This window comes from Ambystoma mexicanum, chromosome 6q, assembly GCF_040938575.1.
Source record: "Ambystoma mexicanum isolate Mex_15411 chromosome 6q, UKY_AmexF1_1, whole genome shotgun sequence".
NCBI lineage: Eukaryota > Metazoa > Chordata > Amphibia > Caudata > Ambystomatidae > Ambystoma > Ambystoma mexicanum.
The window spans coordinates 1168870232-1168898076 of NC_090937.1; the positions used below are offsets into that span (position 1 = coordinate 1168870232).

A 27845-nucleotide genomic window follows, 5' to 3' on the forward strand; every position below is an offset into this window, starting at 1 on the left:
TCTGGACCTCGTTTGCACAGTACCTTTTTAAAGTGAAGAAGAGCTGTACCTGAGGCAGCTGTTCCTGCCATTTCGAGCAGATCTCGCTGTTCCTGAGCTTCAGTCGTGGGGACAGGGAGGACGTCAGGAGGTTCCTGCACTGCCCAGGGATGAGGCTGCAAGCTTGGCAAAACGTTGGTTTAAGGTGTGAGTGCCTTAAAGTCCACAAGCTGGTTTCCTTCCCCCTGGCTATCCGGTTTTCAACAGCACTCTGAAGAAAATTCGACCAGGATGGGGGCGGTGTCCAGGTGGCTTGCGAGTTGGTTGTTGCCAGTAAACTCAAGGGAAGAACTTAACCTTGAAGGGCTTCTCTGTCGATGGAGTTTCAGGCAATTCGGACCTGCAGCAGGGCTTCACCGGTCGTCCAGGTGTTGAGGCAGTCCTCTTCCTTCAGCTCGTCTTTGGTTCTTTCGTTCCAGTGGTCGACTCTGCTTTCCAAGTCCCAGAGACCTGCTTTTCCCCCAATTCCAGCCTGGCTGTCAATCGCACAGCAGGGTGGCTGTCCTTGCCGGACAGCCAGCCAGCCAATCACGCCAGAGTGCATTCAGGTCTCCTAGGAGACTAAGCACAGGGAGTTTCGGGCATCTCCCTCACATCCCGTCCATCCCAGACACTCAGGCGCCAGAGGAGGGCAGTAGCACTGAAGCCCGCCAAAGGCCAACAAAGGGACCAAACCTGGTTTGGTGCGCAGACAAACACAAGAAGGACCTTTCCATAGGTCTTGGGCGCCATATTGAAAAACATGGCTGTCCCAATTTTTAGCTACCGTTGTTTGCGGTCCGGAAAAATCATGGTAGTTTGATCTAAACCACTGTCACCAGCCATTTAAAGTAGGAAAGGCTAACAATTGACTGTTACATGAGTGTTTTGACTCGGGGGAAGCTAGACAACCCCTCCAGCGCTCTATAGGAAGTTAGTGTGTGCTGGGTCTGTAAATTTAAAGAGACTAGTAAAGTCGATTTAACTTTACATGCTCTGGGAGCCAGTAGTCCGTCCCAGAGAAGGTAGAACACAAAAGTATAACAGATTGAAAATAAGTTCAAAGCCCCAAAATATAGCAAAAGAGCTGGAGGGCTCTAAGGTAGAGGAAATTTAGCACTTGTGTGAGAATTCTCCCTAACACAGCCTATGGGAGGTTTAAAGCTTAATGGGCGTTGAGCTCAAGTGAAGGGAAAGTAGATCTGCAAAATATTAGGCACAAGCACTATATGTTGGTTCTATTTCTATGCTTAAGGTAAATAATTATATTGACATAATATTTACAGTTTGGTTGCTTTTGCCCAACACCAAAACCTCTGTCGACTCGCAATTAAGCACAACTCTCATATTGCTTGCGCTTCTCGCGTGTTGGCTAAAAAGTAAATCGGCAGCATGATCCCCATAATGGTTTTTTGCGATGGATGGCTAACTGCCCTCACATCCCCGGCTTTTCTATGGATATTGTTAGTTTAATTAAGGATTTGCAGAAATAGAATTTAATTTTACCATGTATTTTGAATGAGTGAAGACTGGATTTGGTTGCTTTGAAATAATTTCATGACATGTGTACCGTGCATTTAAAAGGTAAGCAGATTTCAACTAAAAGGAAAAGGTTCCCAATTCGACCTTTAGAATCATTATTGGAACGCTAACGACCTGTGGAAAAACGTTCCTCCCAAATTAATTTCTTGCATAGAAGTGTATTTTAGACTTCTGATGGGAAAGATCTCCATCCTAACGCATGCCATCACCTTCTCTCTATCCCCACAAATCCTTCATTGCACTACACACCTAACCCTCATTCTTTCTCTCACTTTGTTACCCTCTTACTCGCACCCTTTCTCGCTAATATTTCCTGTTACTCATGATCAATGGCACCCTATATCAATGGTTTCCTCCGTTGCTCTATTCCCTTATCTCATTCTATTGCACACCTGCACCCCTTATCACATGCTCCTTTCAAACGTTGTACTCTCCTCTTTGCACCCTGGTGCCTATAAAAAGCATAATCCAAAGAATGGTAAACGCCAAAACAATCGGCATTGCCAATGCTTGTTTTTAGAAGTGCTGCTATGGGGAAAGCCTCTGGCGACGGCACGCATGCCCACAACCAAATAAATACCCCAAGGCTGCTCCTCAACGGAACCGTCGAAGGAAGGCTCATCGCGAACCTACCGAACCACTGCTGAAAAAAAGCCTGCTGCGGTTCCACAACAGTGTTTACCAAAAGGTGATAAAGACAAAGTATCGGCTATAGGCATGCATAACTCCCATTCGACAGATGAATTGAAGATGCTGAAAGATCAGTCGAAAAAACACAAGACTCACATTTAACTTAAAGGCACCATAAAAAGGCCCTTAGCCAAAAGACGCACACTCCTGCTACCTCCTAAAGAGTATGAGGCGGGCCCATTCTCCTGTCTTTAGCTCTTCAAAAGAAAAGACCAAAGGAACACACTGAAGCTAGACCAAAGGGAGACCCTGAAGCGCTTGTGTTCCCTTTAGCTGACACACCAAAAACTGACACCTGGACAAACGAGACATTTGAAGATACTATGGACAAAGTTTCCTCCTTTGTTGATTTTATAAATAAGTTCCCTATTCGTCAAAAGACTTTAGACCTCAATGTCTCAAGCCCTTGAGCCTGGTCATCCATTAAGTCTTCTGTCACCCACTCCTACACCCACCCTTGCATACATTGATGCCTCTGATGGCTCTCAGCACAGGGTCATTCAACCTGACAAGGCAGTTCAAGACATCTGGTATGTCGACCAGGATGACCCCATTCAAGACCCTGATTTATACTCGGATGGTCAGGATTACCCAGATGTCACAATCATTGACGCCCCGGATGTGACAGTGGCAGATAGTGGTCATACATCACCTATTGATGACTAATTATTATACTACCACCTGCTTTAAAAAAGTTGCTCACGACTTCAACATCCACACGGAAGATTCAGTCCCTGATGGTACTGATTTTGTGGAGGACATTCTTAATGAGAAGAAGCCAATCACCCAAGCTATTCCCTTACTCCAGTCCATTAAAAGCAGATTACCCCATCTCTTTCCACACCTTCACTCACACGAGCAGTGAACCCGAAAATCTTCAAACCATTGCCTTCCGATCCCTTATGCATCGCAAGAGGCACACATAGAGAAGCCTCCCGCGACCGACATGCGCTGGGGAAGGCAAGGCACCGATCCGAAGGGAGGTAAGATTGAAGACAAAATATAACGTGGAAGCACGCAAAGCTTGGGGGGTGGGGAGCCTGCGGAAGCTTCCATGTCAGTTCCCGTCTGGGCGGAAATTGGAACTGATGTGATGTGCCGGAGGGTGGGCCTAGTAGGCGTGTCTTCACCTGGAGCCGTGCCCCCTCCACCCCTGCGGCAATACTAAATTTAAAGGGAAGCTCACATTTTTCTGCTGCCAAAAGGTCTCTGTACCATCCCCATGTTGGAGGACGGCCATTAGGATAGAGGAAAGGGGACTAGGAGTACTTTAGTCACTTACGGTGAGTAACTCATTTATCAAGGCATAGTTTAAACTCTTCTATTAATAGCTTAAATGGCAGAAAAGACCAGAGTCCTTTTCAGTTTCACCATACATTACAGGAAATGGACGAAATAATTCGGCTCATGCTTCCCACCATAGCTGCGTTGAATTCAGTCTTAGGTGCTGAATGACGTTTGGGCACACACATTAATTTTGTCTGAAATCAATGTAAAGTTGGAAACCTAGGGTAGCAAGGTTATTTCTATAAATGCTGGCTCAACCCCATATGGCACCTATGAAAGAGGCTAGTGACATACCTGCTACCTCTCAAGTGATACCTAGCTTTTCTGGTGGGCTTGTAATGGTGTCTAATCATATTCAGGATTGCAATTTGCTGATTGGAGTGTGGGGGGGGCATGAATGTCGATGTGTGCTATGGACTCTGGGCCACTATTTTTGGGGAGCTGTACTAGTTGCCCCAACAATGGCATGCTTAACATTAATTCAATTTAAGCTTCCAGGGAATGTGTTTCCTAATATATTGCATGTCTCAAATATTTTGATTAAGGAGCCTTAAAAGTCTCTGTATGCAACCATGGCAAAGAAAAGTAAGAATACAAGAGCAAAAAGGGGAGAGGGAAGCCATCTAGGAAATTTGTATCAAACTTCACTAGAACAGTCGCTAAACTTGCAGGAAGAGCGAAACCTGGGCCAGAAAAGACATTCAGCGGTTCAATCAGTTAAACGTAGCTGCCAATGGACAATCAGACTAGTAACACTGTACTTTTTGACGCACAGGATTATGAGCAATCAATCCATTATATCTTGATTACAGAGAAACTGTGTGTTAATATGGCAGTGCAAACAGACTGGGAGATGGGCACCAAAGTAAATCATATTAAATGGTCTAGTTCAGCAAAGACCCCTGACCCTCCTGCCCAGGTCGGTTGTTCTCAGGTAATGGAGTCTGGCAAAAATCATATCGGTGAAATAGTGGGCAAGGCGAGTTCCGGTAAACAGAATGTTTTGATTTCGGCTTTACCTATGGTGGGTAGTGGTGCTTCTAGTGCTAGGAACATGAGACTGCAGCCCAAGGTGTTTTTTTTTTTGAGAGATGCTACTGGAGGCAGTGACGTGTGTCAAGGTTCTGCTAACAAATTACATAGCCATAATGGCGGGACAAATTATCTCAATATACTCAAGGTGCCAGCTAATATATTAAGTAACTTCCTTTGAGGAAGATATTGCACACCTTCTAAGGAAGAACACAAAACCTGGCTCCCAAATCATGTTAGTGGGGGACCTCAACCTGGGCCTACACGACACCCAAGATACTAATTCCCTAGCCTTAGAGAATATTCTCAATGAGCTTGGTTTCTCAACGCATTGCTGAAACAATGCTTAATAAAGGTAGAACCCTAGATTGGTTAGCAGATTTAAACTGCAATACCAAGATGATCTCCAACTCTGTGCGCTTGGTTGGACCACCCTGTCATAACCTTCGATATCCAGGATACCATCCGCCTTAGTCTGAGCGACACCCAAGCACCCCCTGCCTTAACCTGCAATAATCGACTGATCACCTTGGAGAACGTACTCCCTGTACTCCAGTCCATCACCAACTTCCGAGAGAATTTAGACAAAGATCCGCCCAGCCTGGTGGACCTTTAAAACCTAAACCTTCTCCAAGCCTTAAGCGAAGAAAAGCCAAGCCATCAGCGCATTTAAACAAATGGTTCTCTATTGAACTAAAAGCCTTAAGCAAATCCAAAAGATGCATCGAAGCCGCCTTGAAAAAAAACCTTGGTCCAGAGCAAGGAAAAATTCACCAGTGCTGTCGCCTACAAAGATGCCATTCTGAAAACTAAAAGCGACCCGTTCAATAACAGAATTCTCAATGCCAAATCTAGTTCTAAAGAGCATTTTACTATCCTCGGAGAGCTGGAATCACCAGTCGCTCCCCCTGAATCATGCATCAAAGATGCCTCCTGGTGCTCCAACATCCAAAAAGCCCTTGCAGATAAAATCACCCTTTCACAAGCAAAAATAGAAGCAAAAAAAAGATTGCGACAATCCTAAAAGGAATTGGCTTTTTTTCACCTCTTTCATCAATGCTTCATTCGAATCATGCACTGTCCCGACAAATCTCAAAGATGCTTGGGTCCTTCCATCTCCTTAAAAAAAAATATTAAAAAAAATATATATAAAAAAAAAATATTACAATCTCAACCCTAGTATTTCGAACAACTTCAGCCCTATTGGATCTAAAAATCCAGATGTATGAGTCGAACGACAATGGGAAGCCTGCACTTCTCCTACTGCTCTCCTGCTGTTCGACTTATCGGCAGTGTTCGACTTAGTTGACCACAATATCCTAGCCAAACACCTGGCTACAGCAGCCTCATTCTCCCCCCTAAAGCTGCCACCTTCATTCAGTACTTCCTTGCAGAGATAACTACGAGGGTCTTTGCTCCTACAGGCTCTTCAGAACCCGCTCCAATCACTTGCGGAATCCCCTAGGGTTCCTGTGTCCCCTGACCCTCTACAATATATTTACGAAGCTATTGGTCGACCATCTTGATGATCTGGGTTTATCCTACGCGGACGATATGTAGATCCTCATCACTCACAGGCTCTTATGCCAGACTCTAAGCTACTAAACAAAAGTTACCTCAGAATCCAGTCCTGGATGGTCAATCATGGCCTCTGCCTCAATGATAAGACCGAGATATTACTTATCGGTTCCAGGTCAAGACATAACCTAGACTCTCAATAAAATTGTTTTAACATCGATGGCAATAGCATCAAAGTATCCAACGACATCAAAACTTTAGGGGCATACTTGGGACTCCAAACTCTCCCTCCATAGGCAAGTCAACGCAACAGCCTCAGCAACTGCTTACACCTCTAAACTTATTAATGCGTGTAGGCCCTTCTTGTCCACTTATAGCTGCATCCCTTTGGTGAGAGCCTTTATACTCTCGAAACTGGACTTCTGTAATACCCCATACTTAGGCACCAACAAACGCAACCTGAATAAGCTACAAGTTGTACAGAACAATGCTCTCAGGACTGCCCTTAACATACCCTGCTCCAACCACATTTCACAAATTAGGCGTAATGCTAATTGGCTCCCAATCCAAGAAAGGATCACCTTCAGAACTTTAATGATCACACATAAATGTCTCTCAAACTCTGCCTATAAATATCTGGTCGACAAATTCTCCAGAAAGGAATCAAGCAGACCCACTAGATCCAACTACTCTCACTGCCTCCATATCCCAAAAGTCAAACTACAAAAAGGGGGCGGGTCCAGCTTCCCCGTACTAGCTGCCAAAACCTGGGAGACTCTACCCTCAGCAGTTGGAGCTGAACCCTCATTCTGGTCATTCAGAAATATGGTTAAAACGTGGCTCTTCTACCAGCGGAATTAAGGGCTACTAATTACGATAGCACTCATATCCTGCCTACCCGAGTACCTGTGCCTAGCTATGTAACTCTAGGCACCTGCCACACCTGCCTCTGCAAACCTATCGCCGCACTGAACACTCTTGCTAGATAAGGCCAGCTATCTTGATCTGTAACAACAAGATAACCACCTTCCTCTGTCGTGCAGTCTATATGTCTGTAACTTGAGTATTGTATTGTACTTCTACCATGTTACCTCTTTGTATTCACAAGCAAAAAGCGCCCAGATACCCAGGGACTAGGTGCGCTATATAAGCAAATAAACTAAACCGTGGTTCCCCAAATACAGACCTATAGTGCTGGGTATTGGCCAACTACCTGGACTTGCAGCGAATGGTAATGATCATGATGCTAGACGTTGTTTTGAATGGAAAGATAACTGTAAACACTGTTTAGACGGGGGAAAATCAACATCATGATCACTCATGACACAAAGCTGTGGTTAATAGGTTAGTTGTGGAAAGTCTGTGTAGGGTGGACAGCAGAGTCTGCCTGAATAGATCTGATCTACTGGCACTTTTTAAGGAGGTCATGTCTGAGATTAATCAACACTATTGATATTGTTGGGGTTTATTTTTCCAGACTTGGAACGTACGAACTGTGTATTTTTGGACAGAAGATCTTGTTTGGTGTATTATAAAATACAAAAGGAAGGTGTTCATTTGAGTCAGTTGGGCTATGACATTGTTGAATATTCAGACACCCTGCCCCATTATAACTGATCTGGTGATTGAGAAACGTAAAAGAACATCATGGTCTTATTTCATAATGGTACTGCTAACCACAGTTAAGTCTGAAAAAGACCTAGAGGGGTTGGGTGTTTGGGATTCTGCTTTTGGAGCTTTGGGCGTTGAAACTAGTTTGCAGGTAAAAATCTCTGCGAGACTTGTTCTATTAAATATTTATTGCCATGAAGGTCTCCATCCTCTGGATTGTTTTTTGCAGGCTCTCTGGTTATATGGGCTCCTTGGTCCATCGTTATATTAAGGGTACCTGGTAAGCCTTTATCCTCCAGGTTTATAATCGCAGCTAAAAATGTAAGTGATCAAGGCGATTTAGTCACATCCCAATCATTCAAATATTCAGTTAGTATTTAGACTTTTCTGTTGGTTCCAACACACAAGTATTTTAATGTGTTGGGCCTTCATACAAAACTATATTACAGAAAATAACTAAATTTCAATTTCAGACACAAAAGGGCAATTGCGTACAGTTGAGATCTATTGGAAACATAAATCTCTTCTCTCAGTGTAGCATTCTAAACCCTGACGCAGTCCAGGATGAATTCACATTTTTTTGTTTTTTGTATAGGACCTGCCCTATCATTGCATTGTCAATGGTTGCTATGTTTGTAGTCCAGTGTGTTTCGGCCGTCTCATGAACCAGGACTGTGGTTCTCCAACTACGCAGCCTTCATCAGGACAGGTTCTATTTTGGATACACATAAATGTGTTTTGTGTCTACTAGAGAAACAAATGTGTTTGTTAGTAAGGGTGTGGCATGGTATTAATGCGTCTAAAGTAATTCAGCAAAACAACCAATGGATGTCATCCTACCTTTTAGTAGTAGCCCAGTGTCAAGAGTAGGTCTCTGCATCTAGAGCCACTAATAGGGCACCCTCTCTCGCCACTTCCGGGGAGTTGAGAATGTGCAGTGTGTTCCTCATGTTGTTGGCTCCCTTCCTATGCAATATAAATCTGGGCTGGTCTGTGTATACCAGTCTGGAAAGATGGGGCTCCAAGTGAGATCTGTGCGTCCACATTTAGTAAAGAGACGGGCCTATACGAGGCACAGCTGGTTTTGGGTCCTTACCTGGCTTCGCGATTACCGTTATCAGGGCTTGAAGGAATGTTGGTGTGATGGACCCCTCCCGCGTTATGGAATTTAACGGCTTGGCCAGAGGTGACGCTGGCAGGCATTGACACTATTTATAAAAATCTTCAGTAAACCAGTCTTCCCCCAGGGCCATCCCCGCCTTTAGCCTACGAATTGCCAGCAGTGCCTCCTCCCTTGTCCCCTCTCTATCAAGTATTGCCCTTTCCTCCGTTGACATGCTGGGCAGCTGCATACCCTCTTTGTACCCACAGATCTAGTCTTTCCCTACTGTTGCCGGCTCATAGTAGAGCCCCTGGTAGTACTCTGCAGATTGGTTTGGGACATTCTCCACCGTGTCCTATTCGCTCTTCAAACCCTATTAACCCTATCGACCCTCCTTGCCACCCTGTGACTTCTCACCCTACTTGCTCTAAACGCTCCTGCGGAATCTCCATGCTCGTAATATTTGTGCTGCGTTAACCTCATCCGTTTAACTACCTCCCCTATGGCGATCGAGTGAAGTTCCTGTCGCTTCTCTCATTTCTCCCAGGAGTTTTCCCCTCTCTGCATCCTTCTGAGCCATTTGTGCCGTGAGCGCTTTCAATTCCACCAGGAGCCTGGTTTTGACTAGCCCCCTCTCCCTTTACTTCCGTGCTCCTTCCGTGATTAGCAATCCCCTGAATGTGGCTTTAGCTACATCGCACACTGTGGCCATATCTACCTCCCCAGTATTGTTCATTGTAAAATACGCTCCCATCTCTTCCCCTAAAATGTCCCAGAACACATGGTCCCTTACATGTGTCATTGCACCTCCAGCGCGTTTGCTACCTTGGTGGTTTCACAATCTTCCATACCGCCACCAATAATTCATGGTCCGACCATGTTATTACCTCCACTCTCTGCCCTCGTACTCCCTACTTCTGCTCTTGTGGGACCAACAGCATGTCTATCCTGGTGTATGATTAGTGTGGAGGGGGAAAAAAGTGTATCCTCCCGGACCTGCATGGTGCTCCCGCCATACATCTGCCCAGTGATGGTCCTGCAGGAGGTCCCTAAAAATTTTCTGTGGTCTTCACCCTCTGCCTATCCCCCTTCAGTGACCAACAGTCCACCACTGGATTTCCCACTAGGTTAAAGTCACCTCCCAAAACAATGACCCTTTTCGCTCAGCCTTCCACCATCCTGAATATCTTGTGCCGGAATTTCAACTGTCCCACATTCAGAGCATACAGCGTCTCTAGCGTGTACCCCAAGAGAGGCCCTTTATCCCCAGGAACCGGCCTCATACCTCTAATGGAACATTTTTGCCATTAGAATACCTAGCCCCCCTGTTCCTTACTGTCTTTATGGGAAGCCCAGTAGGTCTTGCCAATGTCCCCATCTTTAATTGGGGACTGCGCCCCTTGTTTGTAGTGGGTTTCCTGCAGAAAGAGAACCGCCAAGCGCTGCTTGCGAAACATACTGCCAGCCGGTGACCTTTTTGTTTTGGGAGTTTAACCCCTAAACATTTAATGTGGCTATCCGTAAATAAGCCATACCCCTTTTTCACCTTGCCCTGTTTCCCCCGCAGGTGTCCCGGGAGCTGCACTCCCCCTCCATCCGTGTAATGGCAGCATATGGTCCCTTCCACTACCATTCTCCCCTGATCACCCTCTCCCACCCTCCACCAAAGCCTACGGTCCCACATTACCCACGTTGTGTATCGCAGACCTAACCCCCACGGTGGAGACCTCTGCCCTGAGCCTCTTGGCGGCCCCTGTCATAACCCCTAAGCATTATCGCGCCTTCAATCGCGACATGCTCCGCCCCTTCATTCCCTCCCACCATCCCATCAAAATCGGGTCCTGCCTCTGGCCCCCCCCCCGCATGTTTCACCATCTGGACAGCCCCCCCACACACTCCCTGCTGAACTCCCCTCACCGCCTTCCATGAGGAAGACTGGTCCAAGAGAGGAACTCCAAATTAACAGGCTCCCCCTACCTCCCCCATTACTCTACTCACTCCCCCCCCCTCCAAATACCAAACAAGGATTCTCCACCCACAATATCGTGACCCTCTGGTCAAGCCGATAGCCTAATTATACCGGTCCTGTTCTCAGGTGGCACCCTTGCCCAGGCGCAGCGTGTTAAGCTTCCGGTTTGGAATCCAGGATCCATTGTCGTCCATATGGCATCACCGGTCCCATCGCTCCAATGGGCTAACTGGGCCCCTCCCTGCCCTCCCCCTCGTAGCCTTCAGGACTGTGTCCTAAAGGTTCCTCCATGGCCCACTTGACCTCTTCATCCGTTACCACTTGGCACCTCTCACCTTCCTATTCAAAGATGAGCGCAAAAGGGTATCCCCACCTCTATTTCACCCCCTTCTCTCTGAGCCATCTGGTCAGGGGACCACATTTCGAATGAATTGTGTCCTGCAATGTATTCCACATCTTTGACGTGTTATGTCCACAGCTGTGCTGCTTTGGAAATTTTTCGTCCGAGGGCGTCCTGCGTCGGGTCAATGTTCCTCAAAGGCCTCCGTCCAGGGTGACGTCATCAGAGTTTATAAGTAGCACGCACGGCACCCGTAGCCTCAGGTCTGTTTTTTCCGGAAAACGTGTTTGCTTCGAGAACTCTGCGCACCTCGTGTTATCTTCTTCGAGAACATGTCTTTGTGTTCTACCCCACCGACTCTGCGGCCTGGTTTTAAGACATGCCGGGACTGTAAGTCCAAAATGTCCACCATGGACCCACACTGTATCTGCTTGAGGTGTCTGGGCTAAAGCCATGATACCGACGACTGATCGAAGTGCCAGTCTTTGACTGCCAAGGCCTTGCGGGAGCATAAGGGTAAGTTGCAGGTAGGTCAGGTTTCCAAACCTCATAAAACCAAAAAGTCTGCAGGTCTTTCCACCGACGACTCGAGGGGTGACTCTCCCTGTCGGAAGGAATCCAGGGGGATCTAGGTCCCGGAGTGGTTACCACCACTCGTCCTCGTTCGAGGCACTTCCGGAAGCGGCTCGTCTTCGTTGGATGATGGCTCAGCGAGGAAAGTGGGTTGTCCCAAGAAATCCTCTACTCCAGTGGAATCGGAGGCATTCAGGGAGCAAATGCTGGCACTTTTTCATTCCCAGGCCACAGTTCCGCCCGCGCCTTCCATGGAAGCCGGCAGAGAACAGTCTCTTCTGATGCTCGCACACCTTCGGGCTCGGGCACTCGGCGCGATAAACATCGGGAACCGTTGAGGTCCCGTTCGGACAAGCATCAGGTGGATCGCCATAGACGTGCCAGATCTAGATCGCGGTCTTCGTCCCCAACGAAACTGCAAAAATCTGGAAAGGGCTCGAGGCCGGCGTTGACACTGTCTGCACCGTGTCCATCGAGTGAGGCTGTTTGGGCTTTGCCTTAGGGCTGGCCATCAGAGCCTTTGGCGCTATTGTTGATGCGAGACAGTCGACGCCTTCGGGGAAAAATGGCTGGAATTTCCCATTGGAAGCTCCCATGACTGTGGATCCTCAGAGAAAGGCTCTATCTAAGACTGTGAGGCATGTTCTTGAATCCAGGACCCCTCCTGTCCCTAGGAAGGAGTTATTTCATTCTCCGCAGGACATTTAGGAGGATGAGGAGAGGTCTGAGGTGGAGTTAGAGCCTTTTGATAATCCTGGAGGAAACACCTGAGGCTCCTGACAGTCTTTTCTGAGGGAGTCAGTTGGAGGATCTGTCAGTCTCTACATGATGCCAGTGGCCTTGACACATCTCCTGAGATGGAGTTTGGTAGGCCAGAGCCTGGGGCTCATGCAGAATCCTCCTATAGGAGGGTGATGTTGAGGGTTACATAGTACCTAGGGTGGTCCAGCCCTCCAGTTGAATTCGATCAGGATGACCTGACTGACATTTTAGATCAGGGTCCTGCTACTGACCCAGTGTTGCCTTTTCATATGGCGTTACAGAATAGGGTGGCTGCTACTTGGCAGACCCCGGAGTCTCTTCCGGCGGTCAACAAGTAATTGACTAAGAAATATCGCTTTAGTAGTGACCCCAACTACCTATCCTATCCTATCCACTCACCCCACCCCACTCCAGAGAGTTTGGTGGTTCCGGCGGCCACGGCCACTTCGAGGCAGGCTGCGTACCCTACCATCCCTCCTGATGGGGACGACAAGCGCTTCTATGGTTGGGCACGCAAGGTATTTTCGGCGGGGAGTATGGCACTGAAATCAGCCACCTCCACCTTTGCCTTGTCAAAATTATCACACTCTGTGCAATTCTCTCTCTAGCGGCTGAGCATATTCCCGAAGGGGAAGAAAGGGACAGTTTTCTTGCGATCATGCAGGATGGCAAGGATGCCATGTGTGAATCACTTCAGTCGGGGTTGGACATGGCTGATAGTGTTAGCCGGTCCATGGCTGCGAGCACTGTGATACGCTGGTTTGCGTGGTAGCGGAAGTCGGGTTTTGCTCTGGATGTGCCGGCCCGTCTTTTCAATATGCCCTTTGACGGTTCTCATTTGTTTGGCAGCAAGGCTGACTAGAGCCTTGAGGTTGTAGACCTCCAAAGCGGCTGCTAAATCATTGGGCGCAGCTGTGCGTCAACCTCCACCTTTTCGTCCTAGGGGACAGCAGTGGAGGGGGGGGTTCCTTTCGTTACTACTCTTTTGGTAGAGCGAGAGGGGCCACCAGTCAGAGGGGACACCGTAGAAGTATCCGTGGTGGACGGGGGAAGAGGTGCCAAAGCCAATCAGGCACCTACCTCTTTGCCTTCAGGCGCTGCTCCTTGCCTTCAGGTGCTGCCCCAGCCGCTCCAAAACAGCTGAGGTCAGGTCCTATTGTTCACTGGTTAGCTGCAGACCGTCTCAGCATCTCGAAGAGTGGCGAGCCATTACTTCAGATACGTGGGTTCTGGAAACAATAGCCCATGGCTACTGCTTACCCTTCCTAAATCTGCCTCACGACAATCCACCGGGGAAACTCACTTTAAAAATTCCAGATCCGCTCCTTGCGCAGGAAATATTGACCCTGCTGGAGAAAGGCACTATAGAACTAGTGCCTGTGGCGGAGAGGAACAAGGTTTGTTGCTTGCAACTCGCACTTTCAGTTTTGGGTTCTGCCATTCAGGTTGACCTCCGCCCGAGGGTCTTCACCAAGCTCATGGTGGTGGTGGCAGCATATCTCAGGAGGGGAGGGGGCGGTTTACGTTTACCCCTACCTGGATGACTGGCTGATCTGAGCGCTTTCTCCCGAACAGGCAAGAAGTCCCATTTGACACCTTCCCAACAGCTCCAGTACATTGGCGCTGTGTTGGATACATCCTTGGGGAAGTGCTCGCCTCCCAAGTGCAGGGCTCACCACATTGTTCAGATGGTCAACAAATTTCGGTAGCCCAGTCTTCCGGCTTTCGATTTCTTAAGGTTGCTCTGCCTCATGGCATCTTGCATTTTTCTGGTGCCAGAGGCCAGACTACGGATGAGATCCCTTCAAGACGCAGTGGTCGCAGTGCTCCGACTATCTGTCGGATCCCCTTCAGATTCTGCTCAGGGTCTCACCGGATCTTCTCTGGTGGGCCAGGGGCAGGAATTTGATGAAGGGGGAACCGCTTTGGCAACCGTGGCCGGAGGTGACAGTGGTGACGGACGCTTCCCTCACCCCAACGAGCTGACCCCCAGCGGTCGTTTCTCTCCGTCGGAGTCCAGACTCAACATAAATCTTCTGGAGCCGAGGGCCATCAGTCTAGCTCTGAAGGCTTTTCTGCCGTCTGTGTGAGGGAAGAGTGTCCTGATCATGACGGACAACATAGTGGCCATGCATTACCTCAACAAAAAGGGGGGTGGGGGTGTCGGGTCACTCCTGCTTTGCAGAAAGGCGATGCAGCGCTGGTTCTTGGCGATACACAAGGGAATCTCACTCTCGGCAGTTCATCTAGCTGGAGAGGAGAATGCAGCGGTGGATGCTCTGAGCAGGCAGAGCGCGGTCTCCCACGAGTGGGAGTTGGCTCAGGAAGTCGTCCTGGAGATCTTCGCCCTTTGGGGAAACCCTTAAGTGAATCTGTTCACGACTGGTGCCAAACGAAAGTGCGAGAGATTCTGTTGAAGGGAATTTCCTCAGAGAGGAGCTTTAGGAGACCCATTTGTCGTGGATTGGTCATTCCCACTTCTGTATGCGTTTCCTCCGGTCCCGTCATTCCTCAGGTTCTAAGGAGGTTGCGGAGGTTCGGGTCCCACATGATCCTAATTGCTCCGGATTGGGCCAGGAGAGTGTGGTACCTGGACCTTTTGGAAATGTCCAACTGTCCTCCACGCCATCTTTCCCACAGAGGAGATCTTCTCTCTTGCGTGCAGGGCGGTGCGGGTTCTTCATCCAGAGGTCAAGACTCAACATTCACGCTTGTTTTCTGAAAGGTTGAGATATAAGGATTGGGACCTCCCGGATGATGTGATTGGAGGAGTTGCTTTCGGCCTAGCGGCCGGCAAACAAATCCCTTTGCCGTTGGCATAAGTTTTGCGACTGGTGCAGAGGACGCATTGTGGATCCTTTTCAGTGTTCTATTCGCATGGTTCTTTCTTGCTTTCTTTGGCTCACAAGGGTCTTCAAGTGGGTACCATTAAAGGTTACCTGGCAGCCCTGTTTATCGTGAAGCGCTCTTCAGAGGAATGCTCTTATTTTAAAATTCCACTGATCACTCCATTTTTGAAAGGGCTCACGAATATGTTCCCGCCGTTTCAGGTGCCGGTCTGGGACCTTAATTTGGTTCTGAAATTTCTGATGGTTGCTTCCTTTGAACCTTTGCTCTCTTGTCCGTTAACATTTTTCTTAGGTGGTTACGTCTGCTCGAAGAGTGAGCGAGTTGCAGGCACTTTCTTCTAAGCCACCCTTTACGTGGCTTCACAAGGACAGGGTTGTATTGAGTCGGTCCTGTCTAGCTAAGGTAGTGTCAGAATTTCATTTGAGTCAGAAGGTGGTACTCCCTGCTTTCTATCCTCCTCCTCCTCCTCTTACTCCTAGTAAGGAAGAGGAACGGCTCCATAGGTTGGATCCTAGAAGGGCCTTGAGCTTTAATCTCTCTAGAATGGCCAAACTCGGAGTGGACGACCAGCTCTTTGTGGGTATACTGGACACTGTTTAGGACAGGCTGTTTCTATGCAGACCTGGTCTAGGTGGATTATCCTCACTATTTCAGAATGCTACCGGTTTGCTGTTATGGACACTCCTGAGGGTTTGCGGGCTCATTCCAAAAGGGGCATTGCTACTTCGGCAGCCCTGCAGAGGTGTGTACCGGTGAAAAATATCTGACGCTGCAGCGTGGTCTTCCATATACCTGTTTGTCAAGCATTACTCCCTGGATACTTCCAATGCTCAGGATGTTGCCTTTGGTAAGGCAGTGCTTTACTCTGCCATCTAATTGGGTATTTCTAAATTCTTTTCCCTCCTCCAGTCCTGTTTACTGCTTGGGCAGTCTGTCATAGATGAGGAATACGTTGAAGGACAGAGTCCATTCAAAGAACAAGTTACTTACCAAACTGGTAACGTTGTTTCCTCCAGTGTATTCCTTCCTCATCACCCTCCCAGCTTACCCATCTCAAGAATTTCACATGCCATTACAGCTTACGTCCTGCAAGGCTAAGTGCAGTCGATGCTGTGTACTGGGCGTGTGTGCCACACGTTGAGGTGGGGGGGAAAGAACATGAACTGAGGCTAAGGGCGCCATGCGTGCTACTTAGACATTCACCCAACACCATTGAGGCAAGGGCGCCCTCTGCTGAAAAAAGTTCAAAAGCAGCACAGCTTTGGACGTTATATGTCATAGATGAGGAATACATTGGAGTAATATTGAGTAGAAAGAACGTTGCCAGTTTGGTAAGTAACTTGTTCATCCACTGTAAAAGTGAACTGTATGTGACTATAAATCAGTTTGCTTAAATTGAATTTTCCATAGCCCACACGTTTCTAGCATCATGCTTCAATTCCTTACTCGTACAGAGGAATATAGTACTTATTCTGACCAGTTTTGTATGTGCCATTGCTTTAGTTGCACATGGCATGCCCTTGATAACGGTTTTGTACATGATGGACCATAAGAACCCTGAATGCAAAGTGTTGTAGCACAAAGTAGGCAGATGGGATAGGGTAATAATGCCTCCTATATAACATGTGACCTCCTCGATTATTTTCAAGCCTAAAGTATCCAATGTATGAATGATGGCATTTTTATTTAAATGCATTTGACTGGATGAAGAGGTTGTATGCTAATTTATATTTTAAGTGGGGGCTGAGCAGAACTAATGTTTGTTGGGGGAAGTGTGGTGTGGAGGGTTCATAATACTTATTCTGTTTCACAGGTCACAGGTGAAGGGTGTACATGGCCTACTCCTGGCTCACTTGAGTGAGTTCAAGAAGGAATTTGGTGCCAATATGATTTCTGGGCAGGTGGATTTGGGATTTCCTGCCTTAACTTTATGGGACTGAGGAGCAAACTCGCTGAGCATTTGTGGGCTGAACATGATGGTTACACTTGCTTTACATTTACCATGGGGCTTGGAACAAGTATTTGGGTTATGTAAATGTACAGAGAGGGAGTGTTTCCTACTTTGCATGTCTACGTATGCATGGCGTACATGGACTTGAAGTTGGGGTGGGTGCACAGACGAGTTGGAAGGATGTATATTGCGGCACTACATATTGTTTGAGACAATTTTGGATGTATAAACATGCCTACTCTTTATTGTTGGTGGAGCATACAGTTGCAGACAAACACCACGTTTTTTTCACATCCAGAGATGCTGATCAGGCATTGGCTGGGGCATTCACTGTAGTTGGATGGGCACCTGCAAGCCCCTGTCACAGCCTACCGATGATTCTAATTTAAATTAGCCCCATGCTGTAGCTCTCACACTTTTCCCACAAAGAGCAGGGACTGCCAGGAAGTATTGCACAATCCAAATACCTTTTTTTCAAATTTGCTGGGTACTGCTGTTTAAAGGGACGCATTCATACTCTAAGGAAAGTGGAGGCTGAGCACTCGCGGTATACTTGCGGTACTTCCTCGTCCGAAAGAAGACTGACGGCCCATTCTAGACCTCCGCCGAATCAACAAATACATTGTTTCAAAACATTTGTGGTCCAAGAGCGGCACTACCATTTCAAGGCACTGCCCTTTGGCTTGAAGTCAGCGCCAAGGGTCTTCACCAAGTGCCTGGCACCGGTGGCGGCGCGGTTGCGCCTGCAGGGGATCCATGTCTACCCCTACCTGGACAATTGGCTCATCCGAGCGAACTCGAGAGAACTCTCCGTCGACCACACAGCAAGGACCGTCCACCTGCTCATGGAACTGGGGTTCTCGATCAACTTTGTAAAGTCCTGCTTGGTGCCATCGCAGGACACCCTGTTCCTGGGAGCTAGACCCAACATGGGCAAGGTACAACGGCCGTTGACCAGAGGTGGCCTGGGTGAGGTCCTTCAAGTCCCTGCTCAGCATGATGTCGTCATGCATCTACCTTGTGCGACTGTGCAGGTTGCAGATGCGGCTGCTGCAGGAGTGCCTAGATGCCCGTTGGGTACAACTGATGGCAAACTTCGAAGGCAAGATCTCCCTCAATGAGACTTTCCAGCAGGCGATCCGGTGGTGGGGCACCCGCGTGCATCTCGTGACGGCATGGACTTCCAGACCCCAGCGCATCAGGAAACTGATGACGGACGCCTCCCTTGAGGAATGGGGCGCACACACCAGAGATCTCCACGCAAGAGGCCTTTGGCTCCCGAAGGAGTGGTCTCTACACATCAACGTCCTGGAGCTCCAGGCCTTGTTCTGGGCCCTCTGGTCCTTCCTCTGTCCCTCAAGGGCGAAGTGGTACGGGTCTTCACCGACAACACCACCACGATGTACTACATCTGAAAGCAGGGGGGGGGTCACCAGATCCCCAGCTCTATCCAAGGAAGCACAAGACCTGTGGCACTAGGCCGTAGCCCAGGCAATGTTCCTGGTACCCTTCCACCTGGCAAGAGTAAATAACACAGTTGCTGACTCGCTCAGCAGATAGCTGCACGTGTGCCACGAGTGGGAGCTCCGGCAGGACCAAGTGGATCTCCTATTCCGACAATGGGGCAATGCCCAGATAGACCTGTTCGCAACGGCAACGAACACCAAGTGCCGGAGGTTCGCCAGCAGGTTTCCCCAGCCGTGGAGCAGGGGCGATGCATTCTCCTTCCCCTGGAACAGCCTGTTCCTCTATGCGTTCCCACCGTTGTCGTTGCTTCTGCGACTCATCAGTCAACTCAGACGGTCCCGTGCAGGATGCTCCTTGTCACGCTGGTGACCAGCGTGACCGAGGCTGATATGGTTCCCGGACCTTCTGGACTTGTCCGCGTCCCCCTCAGTCAAGCTACCGGCGGACGCAGATCTCGCCAGGGAAGGAGGCGCGATCCTGCACCACGACCCAGGATCTCTGAACCTGCAGGCCTGGCTCCTGCAGCACTAGAGTTCGGAAACTACGATATTCCGGCAGACTGCAAGGAGGTACTTGCCAAGGCCAGGGCATCTTTGACTCTTAAGTGCAATGGACACAAATGGAAGAGGTTCTCTGTCTGGTGCTGTGCGCAGATCAACCCTCTACGGATTACGGCCCTTAAGTGCTGCCGTACTTGCTGTCGCTGGCCAAGTCGGGGCTGGCGCATGCATCCATCAAAATTAATCTGGGGGCTATCTCCCGCTACACCAGAACTCTGGGGCGGTCGTCGCTGTGGTCACACCGCCTGGTGAATAAGTTCATGAAAGGACTGTTCCGCTCGTTCCCGGCGGTGAAGGCTCTGGCCCGGCTTGGGAGCTCAATGTGGTGCTTACCAGGCTCATGGAGCCCCCATTCGAGCCTTTGCTTTCGGCACCACTGAAGTTCCTATCGGGGAAGACGGTGTTTCTTGTGGGCATAACGAGTGGGAGGGATCAAGGCCCTATCCTGTAAACCTTTTTATCTGACATTCCACGAGACGAGGGTAGTGCTGAGGACGCACCTCTCCTTCATTTGCCGGCTGAGAGGACTTTGCACTCGCTGGATGTGGAGAGAGCACCGAAGTTCTACGTGGACCAAACAAAGTTTTCGGAAGACATCACAGCTGTTTGTGAACTTTGGTGCTGTGAACCAAGGGAAGGCCATCTCCAAGGCTTCCATTTCCAGATGGCTCTCCGGCAGCATCATGCACTGTCACCGGTTGGCAAACCGACCGTTGCCCGGCTGTCCGAGAGCCCATTCATCCAGAGCGATCGCTACAACTATGGCGTTCCTGTCTGGTGTGCCCCCTGCTGGACATCTGCAGGGCAGCTACTGGAGGTCGACACACACCTTCAGGAATTCTACTGCGTTGACCGGGATTCCAGGGAGGAGTCCAGGAACGGCCAAGCAGTGCTTTGCAGCCTGTTCGCTTGAAGGTGAGCCTGGTGAGGATGTAAGAGATGCTGAAGAGTCTTGCCACCTCCCGTGGTTGTGCATAAGTGTACTGCTATGTATTATCGTATTCATGAGCATGTGAATCCATGCCAGACTTCATGCTGGAGAAGGAACAAGTTACTTACCTGTAACTGTTGTTCTCCAGCAGGGGTCTGGCATGGATTCACATGCAAACCCTACCTCCTACCCCTTTGCAGCTCTTCGCTTGGTCCTACTGCCACTTTACGTGTTACCAAATCTGAAGATGGCTGCCAGAGGTGGGGTTTAGGTAGAGGGCAATCATTGGCTGGTGGCAGTATGACCCAGAGACCAGTGATTGGTTATTAGGAGAAAGACCATTCAGAAACTAAACTGATTTTTTTTCTTTTACCAAGGATTCCCAGCCTGACGGGGAATATTCATGAGCATTTGAATCCATGCCAGACCCATGTTGGAGAACCAACAGTTGCAGATGAGTAACTTGTTCCTTCCTCTACCTCACAGCCCTACATTTTCCCCAGTATAAGCATTTGTGTAGCCATGACGCACTGATGGCTCTCGCTCTTGCAGAGGCTTCCATTACTTTTGCTATTCTTTGTTAGGAATGCTCCTTCTTGGTGTGGGTAGATATCCCAGGGAGATATACAAAGCCCTACAAATGAGCAACTGCCACTGAATCTTGTGGAGTTACTGTAATTTTATTTTGAAACTTTGTTCAATTTGTAACTGTCATTGAAGCTGCAGGTGTATACTGGAAAACATTTTAACACTGTTCTGCTAATTCAATCAACTATTTTTCTTTTCCAGTCTGAGGCCAATACATCTGCCATGTTTGGTAAACTGATGACCATAGCAAGTAAGTCCGAATTAATGCAAATGTTGTGACTGAGTAATGGTTTGCTAAACGTGTTTCATTCAGATGCATGCTGCTGTTAACACCTCAAAGTGTCCTTGTCGCTTGAGAGATGTACTTATTTGAAGGACAATGTGTATATTATTTTTTAAGCATTGATGTAATCACCAATTAAAATTTCGAGAACAGCAACAGATGAATAGAAATAGCGTAATTCACCCCCATAATGAGTTCTCCTATTTGCCTGTGTGGGGAGACATTTTACAATGAATCTCCAAGAATTTAGTTTTTCTCCGAGTGGAAGAGTCTGCATTGCTACTGTGTAACTTGCTTGCACAGAATCCTCATTTTAGAAAAGTCTTCCCAGGCTTGAGTAACCTTGCCCAGTACCTGCGTTTAGTCCCTGTGTTGTTGGAAGTGTTGTTTGTGGCAAAAAAACCTGTATTTCACAACTTTCTTTTCCTTTGCATGAAAGGATAAAGCTGGGGCCATAAATGGCAAAGCCCCCTTCATGTTTGAAAAGCCAGCGGCAGGAGCAGAAATGACTAGATTTGGGCAACGACTGAATGGGATGCATGTAATTCAAGGTTGAATATCTTGTGTTTTTGCCTAAAGGAGTTTGGCAATGTTTGAATGTGGCATCCAACAATTGATTATGGACTGCGAAAAGTTTGAAAAAATGCATGGCTATGTTTGGGAGCCAATTTCGACACTCTGCTCTCAATATGATGGAATCTGCACCTTAAATTATTTCAATGGCTGAATAAGTTAAGCACCAGAGGAGACTGCTCCAACCGAAAGTGGATAATCTGGATGATCTGCTGCTGCACCTGCCCAAAGTGTCAAGCCAATGGTGATGTTCCACTGGGATCAGTGGAGATCTACGTTCTCAAGATCAGAGGGAACTGTAAATTCTGTGTTGTAGTCCCTGAACTGATGGGTACATTTGAGTTAACTATGTGCCCTACATATACACTGTGCCCTACACCAAGTAGCTCCCGGGCACCAGGGCCAGATGGCCTATCAAATGCTATCCTTAAACATCCTCACGAATGGGCTTCAATTTTAGTAATTATTTTTAATAATATGCTTGAGACAGGTTTGATTCCAAAATCATGGAAGGAGTCCATTGTAATACCAATTTTTAAAAAGGGCAGCCATGATGATCCTAGTAACTATCGACCCCTCGCCCTTTTGGACATTCCTGGTAATATCTTTGCAAGACTAATCTTAAGCGATCTATTGGAATGGATGCGAATGGCTGACCTATTCGACTGTCATCAATTCGGATTTGTAAAGGGAATAGGCACATCCCTAAACTTACTACTTTTATCATCTATTAATAAACAAGCCATTAATACAAACTTAGCCTTTTTTTTTTTTTTTTAGCCTTCATAGATTTGAAACGGGCATTCGATTCAGTCTCTTGTGATCTACTTGAAGTTAATAAAAGCAGGATGCCCACCTTGTGTATTAAGCTTAATATATCAATTACATACGGATACATCTATTAAAATAAAGCTCACAAGGAATGGACTGTTAACGAGCAATTTCTACAAACTCTGGTCTCAAACAAGGATGTATTTTAGCTTCAATTCTTTTTAATTTTTATATCTGAGATATTAACCTTGTTTTAGATCAGTCTCGTTCCTTCCATCCCAACAACAAGCATGTATCTTGGCTTTTACATGCCGACGATTTAGTTTCAATTGACCGAACGCCAGTGGGACTTCAAAGAAAATGTAATGCTCTTAATACCTATGCACAAATCAACAGTTTAGTCTTCAATATCCAAAGATCAAACACTCTGATATTGTATCAAACTGCTAACAAAGCTAAATGCAAATTCTGCTGGTCACTTGTGAACACCACTCTTTCTGTTAATGAATACAGGTACTTGGGTCAGAATATCAGCAATAGTACTACTGAACTCCATATAAAGCTGAATTAAAATTAAAAATGCATACTTTAACAGCCCATGGCAGATTTATTTCAAAGAAGTACGGCAAGTTCTCCCATGTCCCTGTTATCAATTTTTATAAACAGAAGGTGGTTCCAGTTATTATATATGGAGCCCAATGTAAGCAACCAGAAAATCACCTGAAATGGCACACTATCGAAGGTATTTATTGGAAAAAATCTGTCTGTCCCACAGAGTATACCAATTACAATCATAAGGTACGAACTAGGCCTAGTCATCTTATCGACTATGGTGGCTTGGCAAGCCTTATCCTTGTATAGTAAGTGCCTACGTGGCCCTACTAAGGTTCTAACTTTACTCCCGCTACAGGCTGCAGCCCTTAATGGCCAACAAACTAGCCCACTTTACTCCTGGGAGTCTTGTTGTAAAAAAATATTGTTAAATGCCAAAATCTCTGTACATACTTTAGACAAACTACCAGATAAAGCCAAACTCTGGTCCTGGGATTGCTGTATGACGTGGGAAAAGTGTACCTCCTACACAATTTTTCAATTGGATAAATTTTCCTTAAAACTATTACACATGATCCCTTCCTATCTACTAAAATTCCCAGATGCCAGATTTGCTGAAGCCTTACTGAGATTTTGTTTGAAGCTGTGGCCGACTAAAGCACAGATTGCTTTGCACTCCAAAAGTAAGAATGCAGATCTAAACTGTTGATTTTGCAAAGCCACTGATCAGCAAGAAACGTTAAAACACTCAATAGTTGCCTGCCCGTCCTTAGCACAACAAAGAAAAAAAACTTGTTTCAAATATAGGTCAATACAGGATCTTAACTGAAGACATTTTGTGGTCCAGACATTGCTACGGTAACATTTTTATTGGCCCTTGGAATTCATGATACTGCTTTTTTGCACATATAATTTGAACTGTCAAATCTGTATTTGGTACAAGGACTTTGATTTGGGTTTCTTTTTATTCATGCCATGTTTTACCATTCTATAATCGTGCAAGATTAAGATTTTAAATTTTATATACAGTTTATATAAATCCTGCGTTTTAACTTTTGAAGTCTGTCTTGATTGTTGCAAACTGAACATTTTTCAATATTTGAAAAAGTTGTAGTTTTCAACTAAACCAAATAGGGCACACTAATCTATCTTCCATTTTTGCTATCGCCTGACAGTGTCTCCTGACATAATGAGGTGAGAGAACCAGAGCATTGGTAATTGCTACATCTAAACTATTATTTTAAGAGGAAGACCACTAATTTAGACACCTTACCTATGTAAATGGATCATCGCCTGCATCTCTTGTTCAGTGGGCTTGAAACATTGGCTACTGGACAGTTGAATCCTACCCCAGCTTCAGGTCACCTCTGAATTGGCCCAGCATCCTTTCCAGTGAAGTCGAGCTACATCTATGGACGTCTTCCTTTTCTCCCCCGAAATCTTCAGCACCAAGCCCAGAGACTAGCTTTGACTTTGTCATTTTTGAAAATCAACCACAAGCTGTCAAATCCTTGCCCACGTTCAAAGGCAGAATGCTGGTCTTTGTTCCTATCATTACCATGAATAAATAATACTACTCAAATGATCGTACCTAGCCATCCAATGTTGATCGGTTGTCCTGGTAGACCTTAAACTGACCCACTGACTCAAACTAGTTGGCTCACAGACCAAAAGCCTAAAGTACTGCAGTTACCTGTGCATCAGATTTGTCCTTCAGTCCTATTGACACACCTTGTTTAAAGGTTGAGAAACTAGACTGGAGGGTGTAGGATATGCAACAATTAAAAAGGCTCCTTGTCGGTGGGGGGGGGGGGGGCAAAGCTTAGCTTAGGACCTTTTGACCGAAGTTTCCCATCCAAGGGCTAGACTTAACTGTAGATTATCATAATCATGGCAGTGCATGCTGATTAATATTACCTCTACTCATCTGTTTGTCACAGGCCTGCCACGTCTGGCAAATTGTGGCAATCTCCTAAAACAAACGGCACTCTCTCACAATTTGTTAAAATCCTCTAAAAAAAGAAACATCCTGCAGTGTTTCTTCAGGTTAAATTCTGAACTGTTGGGACAGTTCCACCCAAAGGGATTTTATAAAACTATACCTTGGGCAATACAGAAACTCCAATTCTTATGTTTTATTTTGCATAACAATTTGTGATTTTTGCAACATAAGAATACATAATAGATTGGTCATCATCAACTATGACATTATCAGGCACTTTGTCTTCAAATGTGTTTCATGGTTACAAGTACAGTTCATTAGTGCAGTCATCCTTCCCCTGCCTCCCCATCCATGCCAAATTGTATCTGCCTTTTCGGGACATCCCCGTGCAGTGTATATGCGTGGTTCATGGACATGCAAACGTTCACATCAGCAACCCAGTGTAAAGCTAGGGCACTCCGGGACTCCCCATTTAATTGCAATGTTCTGTTTGATTAAGCCAGTCGTTGTAGATCTTAATTCTCATGTTATAGGAGTTATCCCCCCAGATCCCCACGAGTAATAGCTTAGGGTCTTGTGGTATCGTCATCCACCAGTATGCTGGCCAGCCTGTTGCAGCATGCCAACCAGAAGCGGCGGATCTCATGGGCTTTCCAATAGGATGTGAATAAAGGTACCCTCTTCCGCCCCACATCAGACATTGTGGGCTGTTACCCCAACCCCATTGGAACAGTGCTACCCTGGAATAGTATATTCAATGGAGAATCTGAAGTTGTATCAGGCGGAACCTGGATGAGATTACGATCTCCTGGGGAACATTCCTAAACTCCAATTCTTAGTGCAGGCCTCTACCACTCAGTAAAAGGGTAGTTATGGGAGAGCAGCCAGGCTCATCTTAGAGGGAGATGGGGCTGTAGAGAGGTACAAAGAACTTGTAGCATGCACATGGTCCAAAGAAACAATTATACACTGATGTATTGTATATATCAAGGTTTATTTATATATGCACAGGCAAAGGGAATGCTTTTAGAAAGGTAAATATTATTAGAAGTCATAAACACATTATAAAAACCAATACAAGGCTTATGGGAAGTAAACCAAGCATAAACCACATTTAGAATAGCAATATGCAGTTCAAGGTAAGCAGACCCTAGTGGTAATAAACTGTCACATCAGTTTCAGCAATCATATAGTTATACTACCAATGTTACCAGTAAGTACATTACAATACTAATTAACTTATTCCATCTCAGGAATAATAGTTACCCTACCACGATAGCAAGTAAGTACTTTGCAACACATGTAACTTACTCAGTGGTCGAAGTGTATGAAAAGTCCTAGTGGAATTATGTTCTCTGCTGGTCCGCCACTGCTCCCCACAAACCTCATTGCCGCACCTCCTCCCATGCACAATTCAAACCCCAAACAAGTGCTCCTGCTGTTTAAGGCAACATTCAGTGAAGTGCATTGACGTGCAAGCTTCAACTTCTTCCAACACTTATATTTTAAAACCAAACCATTCTGGAATGGTTTCTTTTTAAAATAAGAGTATAGGAACAGTAAAACGTACTTTTAAAAAAGTAGAGGCGCAGGTATCGGTTTGCTGCCATCTTTCGTCGCCACTCAAGGACCAGAATCGTTGAGTTTCCATCAGATTCCAGATTCCAGAAGGTCATCGGGCCTACACCGCATGCCAGACCGTGTCGGAGGAGAAGGTGGACAGAGGTTCTCTTTTCAAGCTCTGCTCCAGCTGCGGACTAAGGAACATCTTTGTGGAGGACAAACACTACCAGTGCCTCTACTGTCTTCATCCGGATCACAAAGAAGTGGATTGCGAGATTTGCCTTTTCTCCAAACGCACCATCAAGGATCGACACAGTAGACTGGCGGCGTGGCTCAATGCCATAGCCTCTTCCCAGTGCAGCAAGCAGGGGCATGCCTCAGCCAGGACCGGCCGGTCTGAGGAGCGGGCGCTAAGTCCTTTAAGCTCACCCCATCTGTGGGGTTCAAGACCAGGCCAAGCACTGCGAGTCAGTTTCCGTCGTGGTCGCCGTGCAAGTGGGTACCGCGACGAGCGGGGCACGCTCATCGTCACCATCGACCTCCGGCTCCTCCCCGAAGAGGAAATCGGCTAACTCGGGGAATCTGCAGGAGAATCCACAGAAGGCCAAGGCACAGGTCCTTGCGATCCTGGCCTGGTACGACAGAGAACTGTGGTACAAGGTGGCCCCTTTGCTGTAATTCCTTCCCTTCGACAAGTTGGTCGAGGCGCTGGATATCCTCCAGGAGGGCAAAGTGGCATTGGACCATGCCATCACTGTGGCCCTTGACATCGCGGACACAGGGTTTTGCCAGATGGGGAACGGTGTCTGTCTCCGTTGTCGTGGCTGGTTGAAAGCCACCATCCTTCGGCAGGAAGTTCAGACAAGGGTCTTGGACATCCCGTTCGACAGGGACAATCTCTTGAGAAGGCTGTGGATGACTTGTTGCAAGCCATCAAGACTGACAGACGGCCCAGGCCCTAGGCACGCTTCAACCACACTGCCCTTCCTTTCCTGCCTCAGGAGGCAAATTCGGAAAATTGTGGATCATCCTGTTACCATCAACCCTCCCGTTCGTTTCGGGGGCGGCCGTCGTCGTTGCTCCCAAGGTGGCATGCAGACCTGAAGCAGGACTGAACCGGCCGGGATGTCGGGCCCCCACCCATGCACCTCGTTGGGAAGCGACCCGTTGGGCTTCGTTAGCGAGTGGAAGAAGATCTCCACTGACCGATGGTTGCTGGACGCTCTTGCCCACGGACACTCTAGAATTCCAGCAGAAGTGTCTGCGGATACCACCGGTGGCCCGACAGGAGCAGCACATCCCTCAGCTCCTGCAGGAGGTATGGGCCATGCTAAGAAAAGGGACGATGGAGCGCATTGCAAAGCGACTCT

At 47.2% G+C, this 27845-nt stretch overlaps 1 protein-coding gene across 2 annotated transcripts in view; it reads left to right on the forward strand.

Moving 5' to 3' along the window:
- The window catches only part of PDS5A (PDS5 cohesin associated factor A), a 1291333-nt gene that overhangs the window by 301195 nt on the left and 962293 nt on the right, over positions 1–27845 (forward strand). For both annotated transcript variants that reach the window (XM_069631774.1, XM_069631773.1), the window contains exon 15: positions 20993–21041. In XM_069631774.1, coding sequence (XP_069487875.1) covers positions 20993–21041 — 49 coding nt within the window. The remainder of the gene's footprint in view (positions 1–20992; positions 21042–27845) is intronic.